Genomic DNA, 19,857 nt, shown 5'->3' on the forward strand with positions numbered 1-19,857 from the left:
TTAAAAGTGATATGTAAAATAAACCTAAAATAGCACAATGACTCACTTACGAAGCCGCACGGCTTCACCTGTTTCTGTTTACAAACAAGGTGTTTGTCTTTATAATAATTTATCACTGTTTTTAAAGTATATACCACACCGACAATGGCTGAGAGATGTTACTAAGACTTAGTAAGTTCTTAATAATAACTACATTCACTTTCCTTTCCGAAATGTCACTTAAAAGCTCAAATTTAAAAGAGGAACGATCCCAATTTAGTCCCGTAACAACTGAAATGAAAACGTATCTGAAAAATGATGTTGCCGATGTTTAATGATTGAATAATCAACACTAGTCACTGGGTAAATTGCCCCGTTGCAAAGCCCAGTATCGAAAGAAGAGAGAGAGAGAGAGAGAGAGAGAGAGTTAACACGTTATGTATGACAGTAGTAATGACAGTGAGAGCTGTCAATATTTGCTTGGAATTTTGAAAATTCCCTTGTGCTACTTTCAGTGTTTTGACTCCTTGTAATTTGGGTTCCTTTCATTCATGTGTAAACCGCGGAAGGCTGTGGACTGTGCATTTGGTTAAAACTCCTATTACTCCTCATCCCTCACTTTAAAGTGCTTGACCATCTTGTTAGGGTTAAAAGGGGCGTACCATGGCAGACGAAGGAGCCCCAGTACCTCGTGGCCGAGGGGCCGTTCTGATGGCCCTTCTAAAGAAAAAAGAACTGGAGGCCCAAAAAACCGTGGGCGGCCAACCTGAGGCGGCTGAGGCGACACAGCCGCCTCCCCCCAAGCCAAGGGTAACAACAACAACTTTGTTTGTAAAAATTAATTTTAGGATGCAGGTGTCTTTTTATTAGTGCTTACAAAGCGTTTTTTAATTAGATGCCAAGCTTTTTCTTTATTATTGCTATAGTAAGCTATTATACACCATTCCCACTGGGCTTTAATATTTAAACTTTAATAATAATAAAGTTTATTTGTCATCAGTTTCAATGGAAACATCACAATTGTGAAATAATTAAAGCAGAAGCTTACAATATATCATATAATACTATTACAACTACCCATCTACATAAGTCGGTCAAATAAATAGGCAAGGAACACAATACATACAAAGAATCATACTGACTCCAAACAGCTTATTTAAGACAGGTGTGAGTTTAGTATCTGCGATATGTGGTTATAAAATTCATCAAGTGAATAAAAGGGATTTTCGCACAATAATTGTACACAACAAATAAATTACATTTATTCCATATACATACAAAGGTGGAAAGTACCACTAGGTAGGCATGTTTTAATAACCACCACAATAAATAATAAAATGACATAGTACAATTTTCTTAAAAATAAAAATTTGAACAAAAATGATTCAGAGAACCATACCACAATCAAAGTTACACCCCTATTAAAATATCAGCAGTCTCCAAAAAATTGTTTTAATTTAGACTTACTCTAAATCTTTAATTTCTGCAGGTAAGCCATTGTAAATACAGGCAGAAGTATATATAAAAGAACTTTTCAGAAATTCAGTTTTATGCTGGGGGATTGCCAGTGTGGTTTTATAGCGAATATTTACATTACATGTATCTCTCCTTTGAATAAGGAATTCTGACAGATATTCTGGTTCATGAAAATTAAGTAATTTATGTACAGTGCAGCTTATACCTGATCTTACACATGAACCCTCCGAGGCAAATTTCTAGTAAATTTTCTGGATTTTATATTTATTTTGTTTGGATAAAAAAGGACCATATACAATATTTAAGTAGCCAGCAATACTAAGCACTAAACTCTTTGTAAGGATTTTTTTGTACTAGCAGGCAAAATATCCTTAAATTCATACAGTGACTTTAATTTATAATATTGACTGTTGACAAATCTTATTTACATGCGCATTAAATGGCATTTGATTATCCATACAAAGACCCAGGTTTTTTACTTGATCTACCCATTCCAATTCAACACCATCAATATTTAATTTACTCGGTGCTCCATTATTCAAGGTGCTTTAATTTCTTGAGAACAGGATTGCCTGTGTTTTACCCGAATTTATAAAAAGTGAGTTTTTGTCAGCCCAATCAGAGATCCTCTGTAAGTCAGCATTAATTAAATCCAAGGCTTCAGGCAGGCAACCAACCAATGATGGCAGATAAATTTGCATACTTGTGATACCTGCAGTAAATAATTTTATGAATTAAGTCAGCCACTAATATTATAAAGAGAAGTGCTCCCAACACCGACCCTTGCGGGACTCCCTGAGTTACATTTCTCCACCCATGAGGGTGTGGTCCTCGTCATTAGTCAGCTTTATTGCCTGTTGCCTGTTTTGAAGGTAGCTTTTAAACCACCCATTTGCCTGAATATTGAAGTGCCTTAGTTTTGCCATTGAAAGTTCCATATTGAGAGTATCAAAAGCTTTTGTCATATCTATCAAAGGGACAACATTGTCCATTATCCAGAAATAGAGCAATATTTGTTGTTACTTTTAGAAGAGCTGTCGTACAGCTATAATTTGGCCTAAAGCCAGACTGAAATGTTGGGTCCTATTTTATTTTTATTATATGTTAATGATTTAAGCTCTCTATCACTGCATGGACCAGTGGTTCAGTTTACCGATGATACTACAATTCTGTGGCATAACAAAGATTAAAAAGTAGTCAGATCTCTTATAGTAGAGGACCTTCACCAAATTAAAGAGTGGTGCATCTGCAATCAGCTTGTATTCAATGTTGATAAGACTTTTGTTCTGGGCTTTAAGTGTAATGTAGAGGGTTTTTTGTTTGATGAGCAGAGCCCACTACATGGTAGGGATTATTGTCGATTTCTCGGCCTCTTCATTGATGAGAGTTTAAGGTCTGACAACCACGTTTTGGGCCTCGCTGCTAAACTTTCTTCTGGTTGTTTTGCTGTCAGGGTTGCCAGGCATGAGTTGGGGGGGTTGTTTGCTCGTTCAGTTTATTTCGCCTTAATAGACTCATATCCGTTATGGGTTGCCATTTTGGGGTTTGTGCTCCAAGGGACTCCTTAACATAATTTTTACTATTCAGAAAAAAGCATTAAGGTATCTGTGTGGTGTTGGTCTGAGAGTCTCTTGTAAACCTCTTTTTGTAGCTGAAAGAATTTTAACAGTTTTCTCACTCTTTATATTGGAAACTGCAACACTCATACATAAGTCTGTAGGTCCACCATCCTGCACTAGTCATAATACTCGTCAAGTGGGCAACTTATCTCTTCCAATCCACACCTCCTCACTTACGAGAAACTGTCTGATATTTATTAGTCGTAAAATATTTAATCATGTTCCTTTTTCAATTAGAACTGTTACAGACCTTAAAAAGTTTAGGAGAGAACTAAAGAAATGAATCTTACCAAAAGCTTACTACAGCATTGAAGAGTATTTTAATGACTTATTTTAATATTTAAAGTTAATTATATATCTGTTGATCAGATTTATTTTATTTATTTTTTATTATTCTTGTTTTATCTTGGTTCTCACCTTTTCTTTTCTTCTTTTTTGGTTTTTTCTTGGTTTATATAAAATATACTTCTATGTCAAAGTCAAAAATAGCTTTATTGTTACGTAACATCATCTGTTGTTAACAAAGCATTATATAAAACCTTAAAGATAGTTGACAACATAATCTTTTACAAAAATATAAAAATTTTAACAATTCTTACGTACATAGAATATAGAACACACCCAAAGAAAGGGTAGTAAGAATTCACATTACGCTGCGCAAAACTCTTCACTGTCAAAAAATTGTATTTAAAAACTCGTCTACAGAATAAAATGCTTTAGCAAGCAAAAATTTTTCTTTATATTTTTCCTAAAACGTTTTCCACAATTTATTAGTCTTATATAAAGGGGTAGGTGGTTAAAAAGCCTTCTGCCCCCATACACAAAAGAGGACTTAATCTGCTCACTTTTTGGGATAGGCAGAGGTAAAGAGAAGGTTGTTCGGAGATTGTAACCCGAGGAGGGGAGGCTAAGCTGATGGCGATATTTTTTGTGGATAAGACAAACAGTCTCTAAAATAAAAAGGCATGGCAATGTCAGGACAGAGTGTTTTAAAAATAATGGCCTACAGAGGCTACGAAAGGGAGCTGCACACATGTAACGTATGGCTCTTTTTTGCAAAATAAATAGAGAGCTGAACAAATACTGAGAGCACACACCCCAAAACACAATACCGTATCTCAGATGAGACTCAGTAAGAGCATGGTAGGCAATTTTGGCCACATCAAGTCCCAGAGAATGTGTTATTACTCTAATAGCATAACAGTTGGATGATAACTTCCCTATTAAAGAGGAGATATGATTTTCAAATTTTAATTGCTTATCAATCGTCAGGCCCAAAAATTTGCATGTTTCAGAAGGACTTATTGTTTCATTTTGCAAAGTGACAGGTTACATTTAAAAGTTACATTTAAAAGTTAAAATATTAGTTTTAGAAATATTAAAAGTTAATCTATTAGATTCACACCATGACTTTACAAGAATTAAATCTTCATCAATGATATTCCTTAATCTCTTGGTGTCAGTGTCATGCCAAAGTAATGTTGTATCATCCGCAAAGATAGTAAATTTGCCCCTAATTGGAATTTGAGAGATATGATTGACATATAGCAGGAACAATATTGGTCCAAGAACAGAACCCTGGGGTACACCAGCGTCCATATCCAGACGGGATGACATATCATTGTCAAAGAATATCCTTTGTGTTCTTCCAGATAGGTAAGAACAAAACCAGTCGAGAGCATCTGAATCCATAGGTTTCTAGCTTCTGCAGCAGTATTCTGTGACTCAGTCAAACGCCTTGGATGAGTCACAGAACACCGCCGCCGCACTCTCCCCAGCGTTCAACCCCATGTATAGACTCTCCAAAAAATTGAAAATAGCATCAGATGTACCCAGTTTCGTCCGGAATCCAAATTGCTGATGGTTAAGAACATTATGCCTTTCAGAAATTCTATCATCCTAGTTTTTACCAATCTTTCTACAAGCATGCCAAGCGTGGGAAGCAGGGCTATGGGTCTGAAATTTGATGGGTCATCATAGTTTCCACCCTTAAATAATGGTATAATCAAGGCATCCTTGAGTAAATGTGGAAAGGACCCACTTGAAAGTGAAACATTTAACACCTCAGCCAAAGAATCAAGGGTTGGTAGCGGTAGGGCTGTTAGGATGTTTAGTGACAGCCCATCCCATCCAGAGGAGTTCTTATTTTTCATTGAGGATAGAGCTTCCATTATTTCACTAGAATCTGTTGGTCTAAAGAAAAATGTTTCAGGCACCTTAATGTTGTGTAAGTATGAGCGCGGATCTCTAACAGACTGAGGCAATAATATTGATAGACCCAAAGCAACACCCTGGAAAAAATGATTGAATGTTTCGGCCGACACCGTGCTATTAGAAACAGAAGGGTTCCCACGTTCGCCTCGTAAGTCATTAACAATTTTCCAAGACTCTCTAGACTTATTTCTTGATTGGTTTATTTTACTTGAGTAGTATAAGTTTTTTGCCAATTTCACTGTATCGCGGTAAATTTTGCGATATCTATTAAAGTAGGTTATGATATTGGAGTTGTCCAGGGCAAACTTTCTTATGGAGTGCAAACACCGAAGATTTTTACCAGAAACTAATAGACCCCTGCTATACCAGGGTCTTCTCCTTTTTTCCCTAATTGTCACCATGGGAAAAGTTGACTCAAAAACATCCACTAAAGTTGAATGGAAACTCTCAAAAGGATCACCGTTGTTAAGTATGATACCATTCCAGTCTATTGAATTACAACATTCTTTAAACTTACAGACATTTTTTTCTAGTGAACAACCTTTCGCACTTTTTTTTTCTTGAGGTACACTTTTTTTCACTTAGAAGAAAGGAACATAATACGGCCTCATGATCGGACAACCCGGCATTTACAATTCTACATGCAACCTGCGTTTCACAGAGCGTAGAGCAAACATAATCTAAAAGTTATGCTGAATTAGCAGTGATGCGAGTAGGTTGGTCAACATGCAAAGTTAAATTAAAAGATTTCAGCACTCTATGTATTGACAAATGATTGTTAGAGTTATTGCAGTCTAAAAAATTTACATTAATGTTACTTGTCAATATTAGTGATGCATTTACCGATATATGGCTTAAAATGTTATATAATTTATCAATAAAACTACTAAAATTACTCGAGGGTGACCTGTAAAGGCCTAAAATGTACAAATTTAATTCTTTAGAATAAACAGTGCAAAATTCAAAAGTTTTTTCTTCCAGGAGATACTCAAACTTGGTTATATCAACAAAGTTATATCTTTCTAAAAACTTATTCTCTATTAATATCAAAGTTCCACCATGATTATACTGAGTACGGGAATAGATGGATGCGAGAGCATAACTTTCTATAAAAAAAGGTTCACCCTGTTTGAGCCAATGTTCGGTCAAAACAACAATGACAGGGTTATCTTCATATGCTAAAAATAAAGTTCATCAGATTTATTTCTGACCGACTGAATATTTAAAAGGGCTAAAGCAAAATGGACTCTGACTGAGTTTGGCCTAAAAAAGTTTTGTTGTGTTCCAGAGGTCCACTATTCCATGTTATATCCATACAAGGTATAGTTTTTGATACTATTTTTAAGGCAGAGTGAGTGGTAGATATATATAATGATAAAATATCACAGAGTGATTTCGGTGATAGCCGATGTGATGGCCCTTCAAAAGCATTAGTGATAACTCTCACAGATACGTTTTTATTTCTTATGTACAATCAAAATCGATTCTGTATTCTGTTTTTGTCCTGTACCCTGTATAACCAAATAAATACTTGTATTATAAATTCTAGGATTAGGAAGCTTTAAGCACAAGTTTGCAAACTTAGCAAATAAAGTATATTTTGACTTTGACAGAATTAGTAGAAAGTACACGCCAAAAGTTTCAATCGTGAAATATTTCTCGTTATAATAATAATTTATCATTTAAAATAGTGTCTCTTTTTTGATTTTGAGTAGTTTATATGGCTTGTTTAATTACTTCTTGATCTGTAAAGCATAAATTGTTTTATTATGAAGAATTTCTTGTTAAAAAATTTTTGGTAAATAAATAAATAAATTATAGGGCCGAGCAGAGCTACTGAAGAAAGTGCTGCAGGCTAAAAAAGTGGGCGCTGCCGGTGATGCGACACCAAAACCAACCGAAGAAGAACCCACTCCCGAACCGACTGTCGAGCATATCTCACAAAAAATCACTGAAATTAAAATATCTGAGCCTGTGGAGGAAAAGGACCCAGCTTTTTATAAAGGTATTGTATTCGTCATTATAAATAATGGTCAGTTATTAGTTAAATTCCCCTCAGGCAATACCGGAAAACCCTTGAACATGTCGGCCAACTATATAAGACTGGACATAGAAAAGGGCCGTGGAGTGTTCGAATACGAAGTGCGATTTAATCCCGAATTGGATGCGAAATCTCAAAGGGTCCGTCTGGTGGCCCAAATGACCAGGGAAATGGAGAGTGCCCGAGTGTTTGACGGGGGCCACACCCTGTATTTGCCCCAAAAAGTGACCGATACGCAAAAAACTTACACCGGGACCCTACCAGGTGGCGAGGAACCCGTGACGGTAACGATCATTTACAAAAGGCAAAAGAACTTGGGCGATCACGAATGTTTGCATCTGTACAACGTGTTGTTTAAGAGGATCATGCACGTGTTGCAATATACGCAGATGGGCAGGAATTATTTTGACGCCAGCCAGAAACATCTGATACCGCAGCATAAATTAGAGGTTAGCTCTTGATATTTTAGTTATTTAGTTTGCTATTGAATCATAATAATAAAAATAATAGCTTTATTAATGTCAAAAATACATTTATTAAAATACATTATAACAGACAAGTCAAATATATTAAAATATAAGAAATAATAGTAAATTATACAAAGATCCACTTAAAAACTACTTTTATTAAAGGCATTTCAACCAATTTTTAATGTTATTCCATTACTTTGAATTGATTTAGTGTTCTTTCCAGGATGTTAAAGCCATTTTCGTATTTTCTTGTTGCCCTTGTGTCTTTGAACTAATTTTTTATATATTTTAGGCATTTGGCGTGGTTTTCTAGGCCTTTAAAGTAATCCCTTACTTCTTCCAGGCATTTGAGGCAACTTTCCATTTTATTAAAGGCATTTCAACCAATGTTTAATGTTATTTCATTACTTTGAATTGATTTAGTGTTCTTTGATGTTAAAGCCATTTTCGCATTTCCTTGTTGCCCTTGTGTCTTTGAACTCATTTTTTATATATTTCAGGCATTTGGAGTGGTTTCCTAGGCCTTTAAAGTAATTCCTTACTTCTTCCAGGCATTTGAGGCAATTTTCCATTTTATTAAAGGCATTTCAACCAATTTTTAATGTCATTCCATTACTTTGAATTGGTTTAATGTTCTTTCCAGGGTTTTAAAGCCATTTTCGTATTTCTTTGTTGCCCTTGTGTCTTTGAACTAATTTTTTAATATATTTCATGCATTTGAAGTGGTTTCCTAGGCCTTTAAAGTAATTCCTTACTTCTTCCAGGCATTTGATGCAACTTTCCATTTTATTAAAGGCATTTCAACCAATGTTTAATGTTATTTCATTACTTTGAATTGATTTAGTGTTCTTTCCAGGATGTTAAAGCCATTTTCGTATTTCCTTGTTGCCCTTGTGTCTTTGAACTCATTTTTTATATATTTCAGGCATTTGGAGTGGTTTCCTAGGCCTTTAAAGTAATTCCTTACTTCTTCCAGGCATTTGAGGCAATTTTCTATTTCATTAAAGGCATTCCAACCAATTTTTAATGTTATTCCATTAATTTGAATTGGTTTAATGTTCTTTCCAGGGTTTTAAAGCTATTTTCGTATTTTTTTGTTGCCCTTGTGTCTTTGAATCTTCGAACTCATTTTTTTATATATTTCACGTATTTGGAGTGGTTTTCTAAGCCTTTAAAGTAATTCCTTACTTCTTCCAGGCATTTTAGACAATTTTCCATTTTGTTCCACAAATTTCAACCATTTCTCAATGTTATTCCAGGAATTCCATGCCAATTACAGTTCCTGCCAGACATTTAAAACCATTGTTTCATATTTTCTGGTTTATTGGGGACACTTTATGATTCCCTAGGCCTAAAGTAATACCTTACTTCTTCCAGGCATTTGAGGCAATTTTCCGTTTTATTAAAGGCATTTTAACCAATTTTTAATGTTATTCTATTACTTTGAATTGGTTTAATGTTCTTTCCAGGATGTTAAAGCCATTTTCGTATTTCTTTGTTGCCCTTGTGTCTTCGAACTAATTTTTTTATATATTTCAGGTATTTTGAGTGGTTTCCTAGGCCTTTAAAGTAATTCCTTACTTCTTCCAGGCATTTGAGGCAATTTTCCATTTTATTAAAGGCATTCCAACCAATTTTTAATGTTACTCCATTACTTTGAATTTGGTTAATGTTCTTTCCAGGTTTTTAAAACCATTTTTGCATTTCTTTATTGCCCTTGTGTGTTTGAATCTTTTAACTAATTTTTTTATATATTTCACGCATTTGGAGTGGTTTCCTAGGCCTTTAAAGTAATTCCTTACTTCTTCCAGGCATTTGAGGCAATTTTCCATTTTATTAAAGGCATTTCAACCAATTTTTAATGTTATTCCATTACTTTGAATTGGTTTAATGTTCTTTCCAGGGTGTTAAAGCCATTTTTGTATTTCTTTGTTGCTCTTGTGTCTTTGAACTCATTTTTTATATATTTCAGGCATTTGGAGTGGTTTCCTAGGCCTTTAAAGTAATTCCTTACTTCTTCCAGGCATTTGAGGCAATTTTCCATTTCATTAAAGGCATTTCAACCAATTTTTAATGTTATTCTATTACTTTGAATTTGGTTAATGTTCTTTCCAGGTTTTTAAAGCCATTTTCGTATTTCTTTGTTGTTCTTGTGTCTTTGAACTTTGAACTAATTTTTTTAATATATTTCCTGCATTTGGACTGGTTTCCTAGGCCAAGTAATTCCTTACTTCTTCCAGGCATTTAAGGCAACTTTCCATTTTATTCCAAACATTTTAACCAAGCCTCAATGTTATTTCAGGAGTTTCATGTCATTTAAAGTGCCTGCCAGACTTTTAAAGCCATTGTTTCATATCTTTTTTGTTATTGGGACACTCCTTAAGCCTTTAAAGTTCCTATTTCTTCGAAGCAATTTTCAATTTTATTCCACGCATTTCAACCAATTCTCAGTGTCATTCCAGGAGTTTCATGTTCTTTAAAGTGTCTGCCAGACATTTGAAGTCATTGTTTAATATCTTCTGTGTTATTGGGACACTTCTTATATTCGATTTGAGGCAAGTTCCGTTTTATTCCAGGCGTTTCAACTAACTGCACTTTTTTGGTCACTGAATTTCCTAACTTTGTTCTTACTTTTTCATTAAGATTTATCAGGTCTTTAGTAGCTCTTAGTTGGTTAGACCTTTTCCCAAACCAGTTAACATAAACATTACATTGTTGGTGTCTGTAATTTTGATGTTTCCGAACTTGATAATATCATTAATTCGTCCAATTATTCTTTTGCACTTTTCACAATGATTGCGCCAATTTTAAGATATTTGAAATATAATTTAACTTATTGTATGCATGTTGTATCATTAATATTCGTATTTGAAATCATGGATTTAACCTGTTTTTTTTATTCCTTATATTTCTTCTTTATTTTGTGGTAAAAGATTGTGTCTCTTTAATGATTGGGTCATTCAGATTCTGCAATTTTGGTCGTGGTTTACGCCTAAATAAAAATTGTGTTGTCAAGAATTTTGATAGATGTTAATAATCATGAACAATAATAGTTGCTTACCCTTGCATTGTGTCAACTTATTAGGGTGAACAACATTCTCAATTTTGATGACATTTAAAGTTCTTGTCAGACATTTAAAGCCATTGCTTAATATATTTTGTATTATTAGGACACTGCATGCTTCCTTAGCCCTTTGAAGTAATTTCATATTACTTCCAGGCATTGGAGGTAATTTTCCAATTTATTCCAGGCATTTGAAGCCATTTTTCATTATATTCCATGTATTTCTATTTGTAGGAAGGTCAATTTTGAATCAAGGTCGTGTACTGGCTTTATGACGATACTTTTGGATTAATAACCTGAATTCGCTGGTAAAGAGAGGAGTGGGAAAAAGTTTGTATGATCGTGTTAACACTATTTGTGATAATCAACATTTAACAACTGAAAAAGATTTTATTGAAAGTTGCTTTAAAGAAAGATAATCCCAGTTAAAATTAAATCAACCCCTTTTTACCATAAATCTTATTTTACCATTTATTCCCGGGTTTTCTGGTAAGATTAAAAGAATTGCTAAAAAATTTAACATAAGAACTATTTTTAAATCTCAAAACACGTTACGATATCTATTGACAAAAACTAAATCTCTCAATGAAAATGAATTCAATGTAAAATTCCTTGTATTTGTGGTAAATTTTACGTTTTTTTTTTACTTAATTACCAAATAATATTTGTCAAAAAATAATTAAAGTTTTTTAATTACCAAAAAGAATTGATGATTGATGAACATAAATCTTGCATAAAATACAATAATTTTCAAAAATTCAAAATTATTCAGGGTGTCCCGGTTCATGTGGGAAATCTCTCGGATCCAGGTAGAACATCGAAAAATAACACCGAACGTTCCTATAAAAAAAATTCCTACAGGCCTTCTTTACGAAGATACAGCCTCCTAAAGGACGCTGCTGGAAATTGGTTTTTCATAAATTACTTTTAAACTACCCGGTAGAATTTAATAAAAATTTTAGATGGTGAACACTATTAGGGACCTCTTAAAATGACATCCTTAAAATACATTTACCTTGTTTACTTTACCAGGGGCGCACTAGGTTGTACACTTTAATGCGTATATTTTTAACACCCTGTATGTTAAAGTCTAAAAAAAATAAATTTGGATACCTTGAATCCTAGGCTAAAAAAAGGTACTCTTGTTCATTATCGATAAAATGAACCGTTTTGGAGAAAAAAAAATAAACGAGCCAATGTTTTTTTTTTTTTTTTTTTAATGAGATAAGTACGCTAGTTATTTAAAGAACAGAGAAATTTCGATGTAAGTTATTTAATTTAAAATAATATATCTTTCTAAAAATACAGTGGTGTCCTAAAAAATAATTTTACAAAATAATAAAAAAAAAACCTATGATGAGTGTATGTTTTTAAATAAGAAAAAACAACTTACAAAAAAATGTGAAAATGCAGAAAGTTCAACGAAATGTACCCCAAGTTACAAAAAATGGATAAAAGAAAATTTGTGCGAATACAAAACAACTTTATACAATTTGGTTCACAACTTAAAAATGATACAAGTTTACCTTTTGCCAACCATTATCAGCTCTGTTTTTTCTTATAGGCGCCATATTGGATTTTTACATTTTAAAAATCTCTGCAAAATTAACTTTTTAACGATGTATCACAAGTAATATTTATTTTTAGTAAAAACCCGAATTTTTGAAAAAACTAAATTTGCCGCAGTAGGCACTGACTGACTGACAAGACAATATTTAAACTATCATAAACATATTTGTATGTTTTGTTAGTATTATAGTACAAAGTGACAGGTATTTTACTAATAATTTGAGCAATTATGGTTTTTACGAATTAAGAAAAGCGAGATATGATTAAAATTTATTATAAATACGATAGAAATGCCATAAGAACATCACAAATATATTTGTTGATGTATGCGGAGCGACAGCAACCGCACCATACTTTATTTAAAACTTTGGATAAAAATCTTGGTATGTTTGGTCCTTTTAATAAACCTAAAAGTAAATATGGAGATAGAATGGATGATGAAACTAAAGAAAACTTACTTAATGAGGTATGGATTAGTGATTTTTGTATTGCACTACATAAAAAAATACTTTGTAGATAAATATGAACCCAGAGAAATCAACACGGCAAGTTTCTCAAAATATTGTTGCCTCTCTTACAAGTGTTTGGAGACAAATAAAAAAAGTGGATTTAAGCCATTTAAAAATTCATTTAGCTCAAAAACTACATCCTGGTGATGCTGAAAGACGTGTGTTTTTTGTAACTGGCTAGCGCAGAAAATGACTGATGGCCCCAATTTTCTTGAGAATATAATATGGACCGATGAAAGTGCACACGTTTACAAACTGTGGGATTTTTAACAGAAATAATAAACGCATTTGGATAATAGCTAAAATAATTCCCGACAATTTCGGGAAATTCGGGCACAAGTGCGATTTAGCCTAAATGTTTGGGCAGGCATTTATACAAATAGAATTTTAATAATGGAACTCTTAACGGAGATTCTTATTAACAGTTTTTAAGATCCGATTTTTAGGACTATTTGGATAACATAATTCCTTTAGAAAGTTATTATAAAATTTGGTTTTATTATGATGGTGCTCCCCCACACAATACACAAGTTTCAAATTATCTTACACAAAGGTTTGGTGATAAGTGACAGTTTGAGATTGCCATTGTGACCCACAGACACACACTAATTACATGGTGTGATTATTGTGTTGAAATGTCATTAACGTCATTTGTCAAGAAATGTTTATAACTATTTATTATAAATTCCTTAAATTAATTTTATGGAGTTTATAGATTGAATTTCACGCTGTTTCCCTTTGTAAGATTTGTTTTCCTTGCAAAAAAATGAGTAAAAGTAAAAATATAATATTGTGCTAATGAAACTAAAACCTGAATATACTACTACTTAGTTTGTTTATTTTTATTAAAAATATATAATTTCCGACTATAGGTTTCTCATTTTCGTCAATTACCAATTCATGAGTTAGTAATAATTGTTCACTGTTTCTTCCATAATTCTAATTCCAAACTATTTTCTTTTACGGAAAATTGTAATTTTTTATTAAAAAGGAACGAAGTAAGTAAATTAAACTTGAATCTAGAGGTGATGTAGCGTTTTCTTTTGTCCTTCCTTTCGAGGAGGTTAAATCGCTACTTCACAAAATAACCTACGGATAGTACGGGCAGTTTTTTGTTGTTAAATTTATTGTTTTTTTTTTAATTTATTTATTTATTTACCAACGCGTGTTAAGCCAAATATGAAATAAAATTAATAAAGTTTTTCTAGTTTTTTTGACTAAATAAATTAATTTCGTCTCTTTTGAAATAATTAAAATCAGTTGTTTCGAAAATAATAAGGGTGTAACTCTGAAGTAATATGTACACTACTACGGTATGGCATTGCTAGTATTTCCATCTATCTTGTATTAATAACATGTAACATTTATTGACAGTTTAAATATTGTCTTGTCTTATGCACAGCCTACTGCGGCAAATTTAGTTTTTTCTAAAAATTCAGAAATATTACTTGTGATATATTATTAAAAAGAGAATTTTGCAGAGATGATTTTGCAATATGGCGCCTATAAGAAAAAACAGAGTTAATGATGGTTGGCAAAAGACGAAACGTCGTATTAAAAAACTAAAAAAATCATCATGTAGCACCAAAAAAGTGGCAATGGAAAAGTGCAAATTACTTTAAAATCAGATAAGAAGTAGGCTCTGATAAAATCGATTTTTCAAAATTTAGTATTTTTTCGAATATCTTCGGAACCATTCGGAATATGTAATTTTTTTAAACGGCATATTTCTAAGCACAAAAATTCTCAACCTTGCCCTAATTTAACCACCGTCGTATCTCTTATAGATTCTGAGATTCCCATGTTGAGGGTCGAGTTTGAAACACCCTGTCTATTCCAGGCATTTGGAGTTGTTCTCCATTTTATTTCCAGGCATTTGAGACAATTTTCCATTTTGTTCATTTCTCAATGTTATTTGGTTTTCGAATTTGGTTAATGTTCTTTCCAGGTTTTCAAAGCCATTTTCGTATTTCTTTGTTGCTCTTGTGTCTTTGAAATTTGAACTAATTTTATATATTTCAGGCATTTGGAGTGGTTTCCTAGGCCTTTAAAGTAATTCCTTACTGCTACCAGGCATTTGAGGCAATTTTTACATTTTATTCCAAATATTTTAACCAAGCCTCAATGTTATTTCAGGAGTTTCATGTCATTTAAAATACCTGCCAGACATTTAAAGCTGTTGTTTAATATCTTCAGTGTTATTGGGACACATTATGTTTCCCTGGGTCTTTGAAGTAATTCCTTATTTCTTCAGGGCAGGTAATTTCTTTAATCGCTTTTAATCCAGGCATTTGAACCAATTCTTAATATTATTTCGGGGCTTTGAATTGGTTTAACGTTCCTTCCAGGGTTTTGAAACCATTTTGTTATTTCTCTTGTGTCTTTCAACCTTTTAACTCAATTTTTATATTATTAATATTCAAGGCTTTTGGAGTCGTCCTCTATTTCAGTTCCAGGCAATTGAGACAATTTTTCATTTTGTTATTTAAAGTTCCTGCCAGACTTTTAAAGCCATTGTTTCATATCTTCTTTGTTATTGAGACACTTCTTGCTTCCCTAGGGCTTTAGAGTAATTTTCTATTTCTTCGAGGCAATTTTCAATTTTATTCCAGGTATTTCAACCAATTCTCAGTGTCATTCCAGGAGTTTCATGTTCTTTAAAGTGTCTGCCAGACATTTGAAGTCATTATTTAATATCTTCTGTGTTATTGGAACACTTCTTATATTCTATTTGAGGCAAGTTCCGTTTTATTCCAGGCGTTTCAACTAACTACACTTTTTTGGTCATTGAATTTCCTAACTCTGTTCTTACTTTTTCATTAAGATTTATCAGGTCTTTAGTAGCTCTTAGTTGGTTAGACCTTTTCCCAAACCAGGTAACATAAACATTGGATCTATATTGTTAGTGTTTGTAATTTTGATGTTTCTGAACTTGTTAACACCATTAATTCATCCAATTGTTCTTTTGTATGACTTTTCACAATGATTGCGCCAATTTTAAGATATTTGAAATTTTATTTAACTTATTGCATGGATGTTGTATCATTAATATTCGTAATTAAAATTGTAGATTTAACCTTTTTTTATTTTTATTGAGGTCCAGCTGCAGATTTCTTCTTTATTTTGTGGTAAAGGATTGTGTCTCTTTAATGATTGGGTCTATAATAGTTCTTACAGCATATCTGAAATTTTAGATTCAGCATTCTGCAATTTTGGTCGTTGTTTACGCCTCAATAAAAAGAAAAATGTGTTGTCAAGAATTTTAATAGATGTTAATAATCATGAACAATAATAATTGCTTACCCTTGCATTCTGTCAACTTATTAGGGTGAACAACATTGTCAATTTTGATGATATTTAAAGTTCTTGTCAGACATTTAAACCCATCGCCCATTTTCTTTCCCAATTAAAGGTGTATCCAGGATTTGCCGTAACAGTAGACGAACTGGAGGGTGGAGTAATGTTATGCCTGGACACCCAACACCGGGTTTTAAGAACCCAAAACGCGTATGAGCTCTTAAACGAGATTAAATGCACCTCGAACCCGCGGGCATTCAAAGCGACCGCCCAAACGAACTTTTTAGGTTCCTGCGTCTTCACCCGCTACAACAATAAAACTTACATCATCGATGACGTTTTGTGGGATATGACCCCTAAGGATACTTTCCCCACCAGGGACGGAAGGTGATTATCATTCATTAACCACACTCGTAATTGTGCTGAATTCTATTTTGTTGTAACTATAGGGAGATTTCTTTCATGGAATATTATAAGAACCAGTATAATATTACGATAAAGGATCCCGATCAGCCTATGCTACTAAACCGGAAAAGTGTTAAGGTGTCCGGTTCCACTCAAAAAGAGGACCGAATGGTTTGTTTGGTACCAGAACTGTCCTATTTGACCGGACTTACTGACGCCATGAGGAACGACTTTAAGGTAAACAAAATAACGGACTTTAAACTGCAAATGTCAATTTTAATAACTAACGCAGATAATGAAAGATGTCGCTGTGTACACCCGCGTAACGCCGCAGCAACGTTTGTTAGCCCTAAGGAAATACTTGGAGAACATTCGGAAATCAGAGGCGGCTCAAAAGGTCAGTTTCTTATATTTTTACAGTCTTATAGATGCAAACTTTGGTGTGGACACTTAAATCACAAAACAGTTTTACTACTAACCGAAACTCTTTATTTTTTCGTTAGCATCTTCGAGAGAAGATTATAACTATTTACAAGTGGTCTTATATATTAAAGATGTGTGACTAATAGAGCGAAGAAACCAAAGAAGCATGGCTGAACAAAGTTTAAACACTAATTAAACTATACAATTGACTATAAGGGATTGGGCCTTTATCCCTAAAAATGTTTTCTTTTGATTTTTGAATATTGCTAGAACTTTGGGATGCATCCAATTTTATGAACATACACGAAATACGCATGAAACATACGTAGAATTCCACGCGAAATTCAAAGATGAAATAAAAAAGGTGCTTTCATTTGAAAAAATTAAGTTGATGGTCGTAATTTATTTTTGAGCAACCCTGTATATATAAACTTCACGTACAAAAATGCGCAACTTGAAATTAAAATCGACGGGTCCGAGCGTTTTTTTTCGAACACACGCCTGAATTTTAAATGAATTTAGACATAACTTTTGGGATGCACTGTATAAGCTGATAGTTATGTCAAAGTTTACTGAATAAAATACAAGTTGCTTCACTCGGCGAAAAACCTTTTATCTTTCGATCTCAAAGGCAGGCCGCCGAGCTCCTCGCCAACGGGGAACTAGCAAAAAATGTAAATAAGAAGTCTGGTAAAAGATAGCTATTATTTTACGAGTTTCGTCTAATTCGAACTGTAGGGGAAGACGGAGCACGATTTTATAATAACTTTATTATCTGGAATAAAATTATTATTTAGTTTACCTACTTGGGAAAAATATGTAAATTGATAATATTATAAATTATTTGTTTTTATAACCACCAAACTAAATAAATTTTACATTATCAAAGTTTACCTAATTCAAGAACTAAATGGTTAAATTTTTTTTGTTAATAATTAGGTACTTAGGTATCTTATTAAAGGTTAACAAAAACAAAGGTAAGGACACAAAGTCACGGTCTCATCCAATCTATATAATTTCTTAAAAAAGCTTAAAAGCTACACGTGTTTCGCTCCTGTCGGAGCATTATCAGGCCTAAAAAATACATTAAGATATTTTTCTAAAAGAACGCTTATAAAACTCATTACCTAGACCTACACAGATCACATTACAACTAACAACAAAAGAAAACCTAGGTTAAGTTAACAATTCCCACCATAGATAAAAATGTATGCTTAAAAAATAAAAAAGTAAAAATTTAAAATGTCACCAGTGGGGAACGATCCCGCAACCTTTAGATTCACAGGCGCGCGTCTAACCCATAGGCCACCAAGTAACATGATAAAACATGGGGAACACTCCGAACTATACTATTAATTGTGAATATAAGTAAACATCTTAACAATAAAAACCAAAAATATCTAAAAACGGTTGAGGTTCAAACGTGAAAATATCGTTCACACACACAAGGACAGGGCTCTTCTTAGCTTTAGTTATTTCCATCTTTTCTAACAAGTCCAGTTTTTTGCCTTTTGAGCACTCATGCAAAATATCCGCTCCCTGAGTTAAAGAAAAACCATGTGAGGAGGCCAATAAATGATTCGCAAACGCCGATTTAGTTTCGATCATGTCAGTATCCCTATACCTGTCCACCAAGCTTGTATGTTCCTTTATTCTGGTGGAAATTTTTCTCCCCGATTGCCCTATGTAAATGGCATTACAGTCATTACATCTTAGTGAATATACCCCTGATTTTGAAAAGAAATCTGCCTTATCTATTGTACTAACTAGCTGACTTTTTAAGCTGTTTGTAGTTTTAAAAGCAATTGTAAGATTTGTAGACTTAAAAAACTTTGCAAGCTGAAAAGAAATATTACCAAAAAAGGACATTGATCTAAAAAGGTGACTATTTTCATTATTAAGATGGATTAAGTTGTAAGTAAGTTTGTATTTATTAAAGAATTTAGAATAAAGGCGATTAATTATATCAAGTGGAAAACTATTGTTAAAAGCAATATGTTTAATTATATTAAGTTCATCAAGAAAGGCTTCTCTAGAAAGGGGAATGTTGAAAAGGCGATAGAAAAGGGAATTAAAAGAGGCAAATTTGTAGGAATAAGGGGAGTTTGAGGAGTATTGGATGACATTGTCCGTAATGGTGGGTTTGCGGTAGATCTCAAATTCAAGTTTGTTGGTATTTTTTGAAATAAGAACATCAAGAAAAGGTAACTTTCCATCTCTTTCTTCTTCAATGGTAAACGAGATATTTGCGTGAAGAGAGTTTATAGAAATGAGGAAATCCGCCAATTCCAGATCATTTCCATTCCATACCACAAAAATATCATCCACGTATCTCCTATATACAGTGAGAAAAGCACCAAACTTCCCATTGACAATCTTTTTCTCCAAATGGTGCATAAAAATCTCACCGAGAAGAGGAGAGAGGCAAGACCCCATTGCTAGTCCAGTAACTTGTCTAAAAAACTTGTTGTTGAAAACGAAAAAATTCTGATCAAGTACTAGCTTAAGGAGTGTTAAAAGATCATCAACAATAAATCTGTCAAGCGGTGACTTAAGCAAAAGGGACCTGACTAGATCAAGGCAATCACCAGGTGGAATGCTTGGAAATAAGTTCTTAACGTCGAGAGAAATTAGTTTTGAACCCTCTGGTTATTTATATTTAGATATTTTTCAAAAAATTTGTCAACTCTACTGAATTTTTTGTGGAATAAGTACTTCTGAAACCAGTTACATCTCTGAGTGTGGTATTTAACCAGGCTGACAAGTTGTAACAAGGTGAGTTTACAAACGA

The 19,857-nt window shown here is 33.3% G+C and overlaps 1 protein-coding gene across 1 annotated transcript in view; it reads left to right on the forward strand.

Moving 5' to 3' along the window:
* Positions 1–447: 447 nt before the first annotated feature.
* Positions 448–19,857, forward strand: part of LOC126747009 (piwi-like protein Ago3) — a 44,144-nt gene continuing 24,734 nt past the window's right edge. The window contains exons 1-6 of the mRNA XM_050455477.1: positions 448–789; positions 7,110–7,293; positions 7,348–7,778; positions 16,354–16,625; positions 16,688–16,880; positions 16,936–17,040. Of these exons, the coding sequence (XP_050311434.1) occupies positions 643–789; positions 7,110–7,293; positions 7,348–7,778; positions 16,354–16,625; positions 16,688–16,880; positions 16,936–17,040 (1,332 nt within the window). The 5' untranslated portion in view covers positions 448–642. The remainder of the gene's footprint in view (positions 790–7,109; positions 7,294–7,347; positions 7,779–16,353; positions 16,626–16,687; positions 16,881–16,935; positions 17,041–19,857) is intronic.

This window comes from Anthonomus grandis, chromosome 18, assembly GCF_022605725.1.
Source record: "Anthonomus grandis grandis chromosome 18, icAntGran1.3, whole genome shotgun sequence".
Lineage (NCBI taxonomy): Eukaryota > Metazoa > Arthropoda > Insecta > Coleoptera > Curculionidae > Anthonomus > Anthonomus grandis.